This window comes from Plectropomus leopardus, chromosome 13 (genome assembly GCF_026936395.1).
Source record: "Plectropomus leopardus strain MGB_pleo_1.0 chromosome 13, ASM2693639v1, whole genome shotgun sequence".
Lineage (NCBI taxonomy): Eukaryota > Metazoa > Chordata > Actinopteri > Perciformes > Serranidae > Plectropomus > Plectropomus leopardus.
In genome coordinates this window covers 18517040-18532381 of record NC_142188.1, presented here as the reverse complement: position 1 = coordinate 18532381, position 15342 = coordinate 18517040, and the positions used below count along the sequence as shown (strand labels likewise).

Genomic DNA, 15342 nt, shown 5'->3' with positions numbered 1-15342 from the left:
TGTGCTGTTTGGCAGTGATTTCCCTCATTCTTCTAAAAGTGTTAAAAAGTACGGTACTGTATATCTAGAGGACTTTTTCTTGCATAGTAATATTGTGAAACAGCCTCAAAACACATTGGGGTCATTGCAACAGACACCTACTGACATATTTATGAAGTGATGTGTTCCTCTTTAAACAATATTCTTTAATTAAGCTGATTACACTCTGGACACTGATAATCTATCCAAGACATTTATAGAGGTAGCCTGCAAAATTAATAGTAAATTCCATGATTTTTAATTGCTTTTGGGTCTATTCAAAGTCATATATTTGGAACACAATGCTGCTCTGGTATAAATCTTTTTGGCACTTATTTGTGCAGTAATCCTGTAGTGTGCTTTCAGGGGCTTTGGATATAATTCAAACCACATTTCTGAAACCATGTTTTCACCTTGTTATGGGCACAGACATAGATCTCAGGGAGGCTGGCACAAATTGGTGCATAAAAATCACCTGAATGCAGGAAATTAAGTGTGTGACGTTCAGAAATTTCTGACGGACAACCCCTTTGACATGTTTCCCTAAAAAAAGGTGAGGTCTGAATACTTGTTGCATTAACTTTCTGTACATTTAACCGCAGCGCCGATGATAGCTGGTCTGAGAATGTCCTGAATCATCTGCTCCCCTCCTCAGAAACGCTGACTGACAGACTGAGCTCAGACACAAAAGAGTGCGATCAGGAGGTCAGTCTGACGCTGCATGACTCATTTCGCTGCAATCCATCGGGGGATATGAATCACACGAGGCTAATGGTATGTTAACTCACCCTGCAGAACAACAACCTACAGCTCCTCTGTCAATGTATTGACGGGTCTGCATTAACTGTCTCATGGAAAACTAATTGCAGGCTGGAAATATCTGTTTCTGATGAGGACAATTATTAAAGAATACAACACTGCTTTACTGTACTTTTCAGTACACAAACAGCTTTAAATTTGTATTTAACTCATCTTAAATGCATTCATTAATTCTCTTGTTGACTGTTAAGTTAGAAGTCTACAGCACCTTCAGGTGACCAAATAACACAACAAAGGCAGATATTACTCACCCCAAACCAGTTATTGTCTGTCCACATACAGTATCCCATGTTCGCACATAAATACATTTATGTTTACCAAAGGGGGAGTTTTATCTGATGTATGCACAACAGATTACCCATGAGTAATTTCTTAGCCCTCAAAGCCATATGATGTCAAGCAGAGCATTTTCAGGGCTTTGAAAGATGAAACAGTTTAAAAACAAACTGGTTTCTCTTTCAATAACAGGCTGTCAGGAACACACACAGACATACACACACATCCCAGGTGTATGTCTACATTTTAGTATGTTTATGAACACACCATCACACACACACAATGCATTTTAAGTCCATTGAGTGATAGTGTTGTTCAGGCTTTCCTCTTCTTCTTCTGCATTTTCTTTCCAGACAGCGCCCCCTTCTGGGCTCCTCTCACCATGCCCTTGAACTGGCCCTGCAGTTTGGCACGCTTCCTGAGAACACAGAGAGTAAAACATGTTAGCGTCTGACATTCTGGCAAACTTTTAACCCTTGTCAAGGAAGTTTATGAAATTGTACAATGTGAATTTGTTACCTGCGATTGAGCTGGGCCTTCTTCAGAGGGATGTAAGCATAAGGATCAAGCTTTCCTTCTTTCTTCACATCTCCTTTTCCTTTCTGAGGAACGCAGAATGAAAGAAGACACTCAGTATTACAGTCTCTAATCAGTAACTCCTGCAGTGTGTGTTTCTCTATGCTGTCATACTAACCTTAGACTTGTAGTCCGCCCCCCTTTCTTCCTTTCCTCCTAGAGGTCTGTGGATACCTGAGCCACCGGCTGAGAAGAGAAAATGTGCAGTTTAGTCTAAATCACAATTCGTTATGGACATAACGTAATGCAGTTCTAGGAACGGCCCACACGCTACCCCGAAAAGAGTTAAAGGAATACTTCACCCCACAAATGACCATTTATATATCAGTATTTCTCCCACTGTTCCACTGAATATGTGAAGAAAAGGTTTTTTCTTGCACACTTCCTCAGTGAACAAATCCAAAATCTGAGGAAACTGTAGTTGAACTGAAGTCACAGATGTCCAGGTTTAAGAAAAGCAAAATTACATCAAAACATCCGTTTACAAACTCTCGTGCAACTAGTGCAGTGTAGTCCGGGTCTCATTTATCCAGTCGTACAATCAGGAATTCCTAAACACACAGCCCATTGTCACGGGGATCTTAACTGGAAATGAAACGGATCAATGCTCTCTTCAAAGCCAGACTCCATTAACAAAAACAGTCATTTTAGCTTGCTGAAAACTGGAGCTGCCGACCTACTGCTGCCAAGACTAGTTTGTTAATCGGTGTTATTGTGGTCAATTTTCAATACTTTTCGCCATTTTGAAATTCTTTATTCTCCTAGGAGGCATGCAAGAAAAACTAACTTTTTTCCCAAATTCAACAAAACACAGAGTGAGTAATTGTTATACAATTGGTTATTTGAGAAATGAAGCAATCCCAAACGTTTGCCTATCACCCAGTCTTTAAACAAAGGCTGATTTATCACTGAGGATGTTTGGTAGCAGTCCTACCTTTATATTTTAGCTGGGGCTCGATTTCCATGTCCTCATCAAAGTTGTCATCTCTGAACTTTCTTTTCAGTGACTTTTTCTGAAAGAGATAAAAAAAAAAAAAACATGAAAAAACACAATAAAAAATGTCTCTACTGCATCAAGAACGCTAATTACTGTTTCACATGTAATTACTCACACTTTTGACTCCAGCCTCTTCTAGAATATCTTTCATCTCTCCCTCATCTGTGAGAGAAGTCGTAAGTTATTTTCAAAGCCTGTTCAGACCTAATGCATGTATAAGATGGCTGGGATAATGACAGGATTTTTTTTAACCTTTGTCTTTTACATCCTCCTCATCATCTTCTCTGATGATCAGCCGTCCATCTGATGTCACCTTGAAGCCGTGATCGACCTTGGCACTCTTTTTCAGCGCTGGGTTAGTAGCTGAGAGACGATAAAAACATGTTAAGAAATACCTCCTCAGGCTATAGTCAGCTTTTCTAAGCAAATAAAAATGCAGGCTTGCGGCAGTGTTCAAAAACAGTCTGTACCTAACACTCTCTGGGAAACTTTGGGATCCAGGAAGTTAAGTGGGTCATCTGCCTCTCCTTCTTTGAGCCAAGCCCGTGCTTTCTGCGGTTTGCCTGCTTTCTTCTGAGCACCACGAGCCTTTCCTTCATCCTCTGACAAATCACTGTCCGACTCTGCAAGGATGTCCTCAATACTGAAGAGGACAGGACACCAGTTTTTTGTTACGCGCCAAAAGGGTAAATGTACAAGGGGAGGCAGGTGTGGGTGAACAGTGGTGTACCTTTGGTTCTTTGCTCTTGGTTCCTCCTCTTCGCTCTCGGAGTCGTCCTGCTGCTCTGCGGCCTGTTTCTTCCTCTTGCTGCGAGCCTCGGCCTTGCGGATGTTTGCGAGCACCTTGTGGTGTTCTGCAGGCAGCATGCTCTTCACAAGCTCAAAACTGGAAACACAGCAAATAACCAGACACGTGCATAAAAATACACAGAGTGTGGGACACTGGAACCTACAGAAGTGATGTAGTAGTGGAGACATCTGGTACCGTCAAGGCATCCAGTGCAAAACTGGCTTCATGTAATTACTGAACCTCTGTTCCAAAACAATCAGTTTAAGAGGAGTCAGCTGTGTGAACAAACAGCTGGTGCCATTTTTAAACAAAGCATCCTTTTGTTAATAATAATGTGGGCATACTAATCATATGCTAACTCTAATAATTTCACTGGATAGTGCTTTAATCAGCTGTGTTTACAATAAGACTGTTTTGGTTCGCTGGTAGCAGACAAACAACATTATTTAAACTTAACAACAAAAACGCATTCCTGATGACAAAATATCAGTTCCCAATCAAAACAGCACAGAAAGCAATCAGCTCTGTTAAAGTCTTAGAAAACAGTAAAAGACATTAGTAATATAAGCACATCACATGTCCAGATCTTAAGACACAGACATTTAGAAAACATGATTACGCACAAATGCAGTGATTTTGCAGTAAATTTACTGACACTGTTGTGGGAGTGCCATAGAAGCAGGTACAATTACCAAAAAATCTGTCAATGGCTGTGAGAAAATAAAGAGATATATAAATAAATAAGAGATTAAAACACCTGGGTGTAAAAGATAATCTTGAATTGGGCATTTTTGACATGTATTATTGCACCTCACCTTGTCTCACTAAAGGAATATTCAGATCAAATGTGAAGGCAATTTTTTGTGTCTCATGATTTGAAAAAAAGTCAATGCAAAGACTCAAGAAGACAAATTTGCGGCACCTGACACGAATAAACGTGAATGTGTCAGCTCAACCCGAGTGATACAGTCCCAAAAGCTTGTCAGTGTTGAGATTCTCCTACCGAGAATAAGAAATGGAGGAAAAACTTATTGTCACCATCTGTCAGCACTCAAACCTCTACAGAGAAAAGTGAGCTGCATGGTGATTTGGGAAACTCACATTTGTTACTTGATTCCAGCTATTAATTGTACATAAGTATAAACCAAATTAGCACCAACATTAGGCATGAGCTGCCTTCGCCCGTTTTTAATTAGCACAACCGTAGCAGCCATATTTGCGCGGGTAACGGAAGGTAAACACTTGCTTTGCGTTTGGTCTAAACATGCAAGTTAGCTGAACGGTGCCCAGTTGAGGAAAAGACTGAATGAAATCCACCACTCACCCAAACTTTCTGATGAATTTGGTGAAGATGTTCTTCAGTTTGGTTCTGAAGTGCCTCCTCACGTCGTCCTTAATGTTCCCGATTCCCTCCATCTGAACACAAGACAGAAAATAAAATCTGCATTAAAAAAGGCACAACTCTCTCTTACAGTGGACTCCAGTATTCATAACCACAATGCCTACCATGACAGGCGCATGTGATGCCAGTGTCTTGGGGTCCATGATGAAGAGGATGACTTTGATGAAGCCTAAAGCGGCTTTGACAACTTCTCTGGTCCGAGACGACAGCAGCAGACAGATGTTGTGCAGCAGCTGCTCCCTGGTGGTCACCTCTATGGCATCTGGGGAAGAAAAGGCACCGAAGTGACACCAGTCCACAATTTAAAGATTCAAAATGCCAACAGTGAAGTGCTGAAAGTCAGCGGGCTTACCTTTATACTCAAAAACAAGTCGAGTTAGCGCCAACACGGTGCAGGTGATCATGGTGACAGAGCCTGTGAGTCCCGCGTACACCAACACCAAATACTGCTCCATGGCATCTGGATCACACACAGACAATTAGGATTTTAAACCAAATCTTCAGCACATACACAATGCAAAAAAGATAGGCGTGTTACCTTTTTTGTTCCCACAGAAGCGGACAAACGCATTTCCTATTTCCACCAGCAGAGTGTAGGCATTCTTACGAGCTCCGACGGACACCTCCTTGGTGCATATAATCACCTGACAGAGAGAATATTGTCGTTAAAAGAAGAAATGTCACTACTTGGTGCTTTTTGTGAGTTTGCAAGAATTTATTTGCGTCTCTACCTCTGGCAGCAGTGCAGTGATAAAGTCTCTGTGTCCTTCGTTGAGCCTTTTCACGATGTGGATCAGACACTTCAGTCTCGGCTGAGAAAGAGCAACACGAAATAGAAAGATACAATCAGACAGCAACTTAAATCAATATATACAAACCCATCTAGTGCCTGGTTTATTCTGTTTCACTCTGCACAGCAGTCTCACCCTCTTAGCTGGTGAAGATGCCTTTTTCAGAGTCTCGAGCAGAACGACTTTGAGAGTTTCCAGATTAGCCACGACAAATGATCTGCACTCATCTCTCTCTCCTCCGCACATCTCCTCCAGCACACGGTACGCCTTCTTCTGCATGCCCGGCTCTTTGGACTGAAAACAAACACAGCAACAGACACAAAGTTTACAAGAAGCACACCCAAAGTCAAAAGATTTAGATTCAAATTGTGATACCCTTACCTCCAAATATGGCCTGATCAGCTCAAAGGTTTTAGTCATGGTGACCTCGTCTACGGACGGAGCCATGGCAACCACAAGGTCCATCATTGACAGACTAGAAACAGAAGAGTAAGTATACTAATATTTACCCTATTTTAACAATATGAGATGATGATGATAAAGGAAGGCATAAATCTACAGCGATATATTTATGTCCTACCGTGTGAACTCCGTGGTGTCGCTACTGCTCAACTTGTCTGTGGCTTTTTGCAGGAAGGTGCAGACCAGCTGAGGATGATCGTTTTGATCAGTGAAACTCAGGCATATGAAATATGGCCCATGACAGGACAGACATCAAAAATGATCAGCTCTGTATGGAAGACACTGCTTTATCTGGTGCATGCACACCCCTCTACCTCTGGCACACTTCAAAGTGCTCAGGATCACATTTATGGTTTATAATACAAGTTAAGTGATTTAACAACGCATGAACTGCTTCATTTAGGCAAACTTAACTGACCTGTGTGTCAGTGACAGTCAGGTAGACCTTGATGGTATCTAGCACAGCCATCCTGTAGGTGCTGGACTCTCCAGCTGGAGGCTGCTGGCCGTACACGTTGAAAAGGATGGGCAGGAAGTTCTTGGAGAAGCGGCCCACTTCAGCCTTTTCTTCCTCTACAAAAACGAGCAGATACAAAAAGTTTTGGAATTAGTTGGTTCAACAGTAAGATGCTGCAGTAGTTCTTGTCTCTCTTGTACCCCATCTTCACCAACGTGAAACCGGTTCTGTTCAGTTCCTGCACCGTATTTTGAAATGTTCAGAGCATTTCAACTAATAGTAAATTGGTTCAGAACAAGACAAGATGGCTCCCAGCTGGAACTGAAAAATTACAGGTTTGCTTTGACGTGCAAACCATTACGACGTCAGTCATACACTACAGGTTGGAAAGAGAGGAACGAGTCTTGCATGTAGTAGTCCTCTGTGTCTTCTTACCATCATTAACTGGTCCATGCTTGTTTTTTATACTGTTTTCCCACCAAAATTAAAGCATGCACGCAGGTTTTTCAAACACGGGTAACCCCGCTAAATACTGCTTTCTAACTGCCGGTGAACACACGAGTCTGCCTTTCTGTCTGCTTGTGTGTGTCGGTTGTTTTGTTGGTGTGTCTGTGCAATGTCACAGACAGGCAGGAGAACAGGTTACCAGTAGACAGCAGCAGGAGCAGAGGTCTTTGAAAACGTTTCAGTGGTTTCTTCTCTTTATAGATCTCTTACTTATTCAGTGTCTCTTTCAAACTCCATGCAGATGTATTAAGATCTGTATTTTAGCGCTACTTATGAGGAGGTGGACGATAAGGAACTGAAATAACCGCGTTCACCCAGGTGTTGTGTTCCCACCAATACCGATCAGAGCCAATAAATACCATGTCTACAGTTATTTGACCCAGATGTGAATGCTGATCATTCGCATTCCCATTTCATTAAATAGCCAGATGTCAGCGGGTGTTAGTGGGTTTTTTTGTGCAGTGGGAATGAGGCTATAGATAAAAAAATTATAGCCGTAATAACATAGCAACTGCTTACAGGTAATCAATGTGATCCACCATCTTGCTACGACTGATTACTTCAGTTGTGCATTGCGCTTCATCTATGAAACAACCTTGATTACAATGGTTAAACCTAAAACTGGTGGAAAACCTTTGTGGTTCCAAGATACCTGAACTGATTATAGAACTAGGACTTATTTGGTGGATAAGGAGTATCTGTGAATACGCGTGTCTTCTTACCAGTGGAGCAGCTCTTGTTGACAATGGTGCGTAGAGCCTGGCACACTATGAGCCTCAGGTCTGGCCGTTCATTAATAGCCATACCAAGTGTGCGGGCAATGCCTTTGAAGGATGTCAGCAGGTCCACGGGACATGTACAGAAGCCAGGGAGCATGGTCCAAATCTGAGAGAAAAAGTACAGACATTAACTTCTCAAACACCCATTCACTGGAGCCATTTACTCTGAATATATCAAAGCTGCGTCAGTGTGGACCTACCTGTATCTGTAATGTCTGGTACACTTTGGCCTCAAGTTTCTGTCCTGCTTGCTCTAATTCTTCAGCTACAAAACAAAAAAAAAAAGAGTCACAAGCTGATAAACATAAAAAGTAAACCCAGCATTACAGTGTGGAACATCACACATACTGTGTGATTACCTCTCTGCTTGAGTGTCGAGGCCAGAGGGAGGAAATAAGAAGCAAAGAAACCAAGGTGAGTGTTCTTCACATGATCCCGTACAACCGGGACCAGCCAGCTGCGTGGAAACTCCAAGTCGTCCCTGGTGGAAAAAAACACAATCAGTCAAACTATAATGACAACAAGACAAACTCCACAGTGTCTTAGTGTTGTTTTCACTTACTCGTAGCCGGTGATGTTGAGGGGCACAGCACCCAGCACAACCTCAGGCCCCATGCTCTCCACAGCTCCTCCAAAAGCCAGGTCCAACTCCCCGCTGAAGGGGAACTGAGGAGTGGAGCGCAGGTCTGACAGGGACTGCAGGGACTGTCAAGGGCACAACACAAAGACTTCAACAAACTTTTATCTTTTTCTTCTCACATGTTGATCTGCAAAGTTTTGTGACTATACCTTGGTCATGATGGGGTGAGCCCGTTTCCCTGCAACTCGATAGAAGCAACCCAGGATCTGCAGCACAAATGGCCAGGAGGCATGGAAACGGTAGGACAATCCTTCTTCTACAATACTGAAAAACACACACGGCCACAATTTTAATAGTGAGCATTTACATGTAAGTCCATACATAAAAAAGGGGGATACGACTGAGACTAACTAATAAGGTTGGGAACTTACCGAAACATTTTGCAGACATAGGAAGGGTTTCCTGCAGAGGCTGTGGCAGTGATCATGCCCATTTCCCCCATGTGAGGGGCAACACATTCAGTCAACAAAGTCTGAAAGAGATGATCATGAAGAAATCATCCATTGGGACCCTGCATACACTTTAAATACAAAACTCCTATAGACTTTTTTGTTAAATTTCCATAAATAGAAGGACTTGAGATACTTTGTTTCCTTGTACATGCACTGATGAATGCGACTTCTAAAATTGCATGAAGCAATTTTTTTACTGCATCATTTGGTGTATTTTTCTTTGCGCTTTTGCTGGATCTAACCAAAAGGAGTCCAATATCAACCACTTTTACAGCTAGTAAAGTAGTAAAGGGCTGAGCACAACATATTTTCTGCACCAAGATGCACAGGGCAGCCAACTTCTCAGTTAAATATGGAGAGAGTAAAATTACTTCAGACTTAACATGATCATAGCCAGGATCATCCTGTGAATGACTCAAGTGAAATTTTTTGCAAAACTCAAAAGAAATAGAAATGATGACAGTTCAAATATGAAAAAACTGTCAGTGTGTTAATGTAAACTGAGCCATCGTTTCTCCTTTAATTTTCCCTAAAACTGTACAGTAACAGTCAGGCTCATATTGGAAATTTCAGCAAACCTATTGTTACAAACCTATTGTGGAACTTCATTTATCAAAAGTAGAAGTTTTTTGCCAAATACTTTATTTGGTATAAAAAAATCTAATATTTTTTCTTTTTAATTTTGCTGAAATGTGAGACTTTCTTTCTCCTTTTTGGATACTGCAAGCGCCCATACCTTAACAGCACAAACAGGACACCGGGACATTATTTGTGTTTTTCGGGTAAGAAAATAGATGCACGGTGTGAGAGCATTTTAAGTGTTAATTGGGTGAGTTACATGGTCAATGTGTGAGAGCTGACATCCCTATATTAGGTGCACCAGTGCTCATGGAGCTAAGAATTACATGTACAGCTCAAGTTTTATGTTCACTACCATGCATGTGCATGTGATATTTAATTAGTACAGTTTAATGATTCAACCGGTAATAAATAATAATAATTCTATTCTCATGAATGTCATGAAGCTCATGTCTTTACCTTGAGTGTATTGGTGGCTGCAGAAACCACCTGTGTGTGAGGCGACAGCAGGCAGGACATGGCAGCGGAGAAGAGGCGAGGGAGGTGGCCCAAACTCAGAGAACTCTGCAAACTACACAAAAAACAAACTGTTGATTAGTCTGACTAGAAAACACTTCATCACTTGATTACAGAGAGCACTTGTGGTGCTGTTGTGAGAAAACAAAGTTTATTACCTCGCCAAGTGAACATGTGCTTTCTCCATTACAGCGAGCCAAGCCAGCAGAGGCTGCAGGTCGTTCTCACTGGGCAGGTAGTCATACAGAGCCTAAGAGGAGTCACAGAAGTCACAGAATATTAGCTTTTGCAGCACATTTTGAATTATGACCTTGCTACTGGGCGCCCCAGAATTATGACTTTTGTTTTGTTTGTGTTCTCTCACCGTGATGATCTGTGCATTGAGTTCTGGTGAGAGGGATGAAGCACTTGGCTTTCCGCTGAAAAGCCTGTGAAAGGCCTGCATGGCACTCGCCGTCACCAGCTGCAGCCACAAACACAGTAGCAAAATTAAAGACTACACTTCAGTGTCCATGTAAGTGAACAAAGGGTGTCTGGCTGCACCTATAAATGTTTTTGCGCTCTCACCACATGGCTGAGTGTCATCACTCGCAGCAGAGTCTCACAACAGGACTTGACAGCTCCCAGAGGAAACGTCCCCATCAGCTCCTTAAGGAGACCCAACACGTGAAGTGTGGTGGTGTCCTCTTTGGTGCCTGAGGGGGAAAAACACATCAACTACAAATTGCTGGACAACCACAATATCATATAAACTATGTAGCTTCATCACAGTATAAACCACAGACTGTATATAAAGATGAACAACATAACAGCTCCCCCAAAGTGAGGCTATTCAATCTCGATCGCCCCCTGGTGTCTGACTGCCGTATAGGTCCTAATGTCCGCCCCTCCATGTTAGTGGATGGACATAGGCCAAACTAAAAATTCAAAGTACACGCCAAATAAATTTTTCCATTTCTGTCACTGGAGGTAGTTCTCATCACCCTGATGTTTGTTCAAGTGTTTGTTTTTATGATAAGTTTGGTTTTGATGAGTTATTAAATTACACAAAAAGGGGCTTTTCCATCATTATTGATAGCCAATCCGTGCACTTGTATTCAAAGGAGCTGCTTGCGTTTGGTCGGACAAGTGTTTTGGCGAGAATCTCCCCCACTGTGGATATCTCTACTGCGGAAATGCGGGCTCTCAATGACATCACCCTCGAAAGATGGCAACGCCTGTATCTCAGATATTTTAACCTCACTTCAGCATATCAGGGGTAAGTGGGGACGTGTCGTTCATCTTCACACACAGTCTATGGCATAAACACATGCAGTTGTCTTACCTCCTGCCTGTTCCATTTCTTTCATGCAGAACTTGGCTGTGGTCATTGCAGCAGGGTGATGACTTGGGGCATCATCTCCAAACAGGAAGTCACTACCTCTGAGAATGGAGCAAATGCCTTGCTGTGCCGCTTTACGGACCTGAGAAGAAAAAGTGGACATTAAAACAAACTATTTCAGCATCAACATGTAATATCTGCGGGGCAGTTACGAGCAGGGTGAAGAGACAGACCTTAGGCTTGCTGTGCACAGTGAAGCTGAGAAGGCCGTGGTAAGCCTGAAGAGTGGACGGGTAAGACCAGACAGACGCATCCTGCTTCCTCAACAATGTAGCCAGGCATGACAGGATCTATAGGTGCAAAAATGAAAAACTTAATCTTCACTGATGTTTTTAACATTGAATGAAGGACAAACAGACAGGCAAATCTACTCACCCATCTAAGAGCCGAGGCGGTCTCAGATGTTGCCTGTTTAGACATGACGTCCATCAGAGCCTTAGTGGTGTCCGAGAACTTGGACATGAGCACTGGAGCAGGAACCCTGGGGAAGAGAAAAATCTATTTATATCTGATAAGCCTTGACATGAATGACAGTTTTGCTTTGGTGACAGAAGATGTTAAAGTCCAACCGTTTTAAGACGAGGTTGAGGAGGTACGCCACTGCAGCCTGCGACTCTGCTGAATCCACAACTTCCAGGGTGGTCATCTACAAAAAGCACAACTATGTTCACACCATCTTTCAACACACCAAAATGTCTTAGTAAACATATTTCTTTTTTAAAAGGCAGCACTCACCAAAGCAGCAAAGTACTCTGTTTCAGTCTCCTTCCCTCCTTGACCTCGGATCACCTCAGTAACAGCTGCCAACACTGCACAGATCTGTGAGGCACATCAGCAGACAATATTACAGCTAAAAGAAAACTAAGCATCTCTGATGTGCAAACATATTCATTAGCAGTGTTGTTATCCTTGCATTAACTCTCAAGAAATGTCAGCAACAACTTATCAGAGCTACCATCACATATTTAGCTTTTAGATGATTTGACTGCATCAAAACAGGAGGCTTGCAAACATTACATATCAGCCATGTAAGGCTTTTCATTCAAGTTTTTTTCTGGCATAAACAGTCTCCCCTCAGTGTATTGCCTACCTCTTTGTGAGCAGCTGAATTGGACTCCCAGTAGCGCTGCACCTTTCTGAAGGTCAGGTTGGAGCAGTCCGAGAGGCCGCTGAGGAAGGTACCAGATGTCCTATCTGAAAACGCCCCATCATGCTCTTCTTCCATACAGGCATCTTTACGGCCGATTTCCAGCGGACCCGCCTGCAGATCATTGTGTAGCTTCAGAGCATCGACCGTTAGATCGCTCTTTCCTGTAGGGGAGAGGAAAGATGGAGAGACACACCAGTATCTTAAGCTGGGTCATCTCAGGGCATAACACATTTTCCACATGCACAAACCTTTTTATATTTATCCTTACATTTTAAAACAATGCAGATACTATTTTCATGCATCTAAAAAGTACAGAAGACATTTTTGGTCTATAATTAACTATGATCCAACCAGCATGTTGTTTTATTAACTCAGAGGGTGATCAATGAATTAAAGCTTGGTGCAGCACAGGCCTAGTAAAGCATCACCAGGAAGGGTGCCAAATATCTAATGACGTTGCATGTTTTTTTCCACTATGAGCAGTCATTAACTGCAATGAATTTGCAACCAAATATTAAATATGATGGTTTTTGGTACCCTGAAATAGTGGGGGGGGGGCGCGTATAAATAGCTAAAAATTACAAAAAATTACAGCTGAAAGTCCAAACTTATTAATACACTCAAAGTCAAATTTGCAACAGCCAACACAACTTAAGGGACTGTTCGTTATCTATGGAAAATTCTGAGGTGGTGCAATACGCAGGAGACATTTCAAATTTTTTTGAGCACTAGAGGGGGAGTTGTGTTTTTTTTTTATTTGGCGTAGAGAAGGAATATTCAACATGGTTGTATTTTGTATTTATTTTAAATACCTGCAGACCCAAAATTCACAAGTGGATTTTATAGCCATGTTTTTTTTTTCCACTTGTCCAAAATCATCATTTATCATAGCTAAAAACTGTGGAATGTACAAGTTTTAGTGTGAGCTTTAGAGGTCCACAGATATTGAATGGACTGGAAAAAACTATGAGATTATCTAAACCTCTGTCAGTCTTCAAAAAAAGAGCTTCAGACCACAGCTGCTACTAAAATATTTTCATTCCTAGAGCTCTTTAGGGCTGAGAAATTAAGATTGTATGTATTTATTCATAAATGACTACTCTACGTGTAATACATTCTCCAGGAAATTTAAACTTCAAGTCTCCATGTGTCATTTGTATACATGTATTGTTTTCGTGTTACCCTACTTTTCGTTATCTAAAGATTATTTTGAATGCCTCTAAAGTTTTAGATTAGAGTTAGTTTGCAGGACGAAATCTATATTTGTAACCTCAGTATGTCATTTAAGGTCTGGGCCCCTGCTTACAAGCTTTGGTTGGCTTATCAGAGTGACCCATATCACACGTCTAATTTAACTTAAAGTCATGTTTGTATCTACATTTTTATCGGCTCTGAGGATAAACTGAATGGAAGACTATTTCAGGGGATTTTCTTTATGATATCAGCAATAATAAGGGGTTAATTTAACGACACGGTTTAATATCTCTTTGGGTCGCACAGATACAAACACACAGCAGTTTCTGTTTTCGTGTAAACACAGAGAGGAAACTCGCTGATACGTTATTTCAGCTGACCAAAGGGAAAAGAAATAAAGATAGGAAACCGCTGACGACGTTACTGACAACGCTGACAAACGTATGACATGAAGTTAAATGGTGTTGTTACAAGTTAAATGGCTGACACGAGCTAACGTTAGCACTAGCCCCAGACCCACGTGTAATGGGAGGCTTACCGGAGGGTCGGCTGAAGAAGCGGCTTTTAGCAGCCTGCCGAAAACGACTTGTCTGCGGGTTTGAGTCGCTACTGTGTCCTTTTTTCCACCGTCTAAGTTTCGACCCGGTCCCAGACCGAAGTTTCCCCGACTTGACCATTTTCGGGGGTGAAACTAATCACGTTACCCCAACTGTCTCTGCAGCTCCAGATGACTTCGTCGCTCACCATAGACGTCACGGTTGCGCTCACGTGTCTGAGCTTGCTATGATGTTATGTCGCCTGTAGATGGCGCCAAACAACGCACACAACATTTTGTATTCCCAATAAAGTCAAAGAAATTCATTTCTAAATTTTGCACATTTATCCAGTGAATTCTATAATTTCCAGGTGTACAGATGTTGTACTTCTGTGGGCAGGATGATGAAACTTTGATCCATTTATTTTTTCAATGTAATATTACTATACATTTTTGGTCTGATTTAAGTCGTCATGTTTTTAATAATTGTACCATCACTTGTGACTTTACCCTCAAAAATATAACTGGTTATTATGATAATAAATGTTGTTATTTTTGTACTTTAATCGAGAAATTTTTTATACAAAAGAAAAAAAAAATTTAGGCTCACACCCCTCTTTTAATATTTTTTTATTTCAACTCAACCCTCTCCTCTCTAAACATCCTTAACAACAAAAAAATACCACATTTTTAGATTATTATAAAAACTTATTTGGTGAAACCCCTGTTCTAATGTGAATATGTAATGTTTTTGTTACTGTCCATGTCCTTGTTTTTAGTTTTATTTTAAAATTTAAATTTTATGAACATTTAAATATCTTTATTGCCTCATGTATTAATACAATGCTTATCATTTATTATCTTTTGTGTAGTATGTCCATTTTGTATTATTATTTTTTATTTTAGTCACTCTCATTCCGTGATCCCCCAAATTTACTCTGGGACCCGTTGTGAGGACCGGACTCCCTGGTTGTGAACTATTGCCTGTGGATAGGTTGTCACTTTAAACCTTCCTATATAG

The 15342-nt window shown here is 41.4% G+C and overlaps 1 protein-coding gene across 1 annotated transcript; it reads right to left on the bottom strand.

Moving 5' to 3' along the window:
• Positions 1–939: 939 nt before the first annotated feature.
• Positions 940–14549, bottom strand: rrp12 (ribosomal RNA processing 12 homolog). The gene is made up of 34 exons (XM_042501683.2): positions 14325–14549; positions 12533–12753; positions 12178–12261; positions 12012–12088; positions 11818–11923; positions 11616–11732; positions 11386–11524; positions 10629–10756; positions 10426–10524; positions 10220–10311; positions 10005–10116; positions 8886–8986; positions 8664–8778; positions 8437–8579; positions 8234–8355; positions 8075–8139; positions 7818–7980; positions 6550–6704; positions 6250–6317; positions 6051–6144; positions 5805–5963; positions 5610–5690; positions 5417–5522; positions 5231–5338; positions 4983–5140; positions 4801–4892; positions 3417–3572; positions 3157–3329; positions 2939–3049; positions 2802–2848; positions 2624–2702; positions 1808–1875; positions 1633–1715; positions 940–1531 (listed from the first exon to the last, which is right to left on the bottom strand). Exons 1-34 carry the CDS (start codon positions 14461–14463, stop codon positions 1429–1431), a joined length of 3864 nt encoding a protein of 1287 aa, XP_042357617.2. The 5' UTR covers positions 14464–14549; the 3' UTR covers positions 940–1428.
• Positions 14550–15342: the final 793 nt, after the last annotated feature.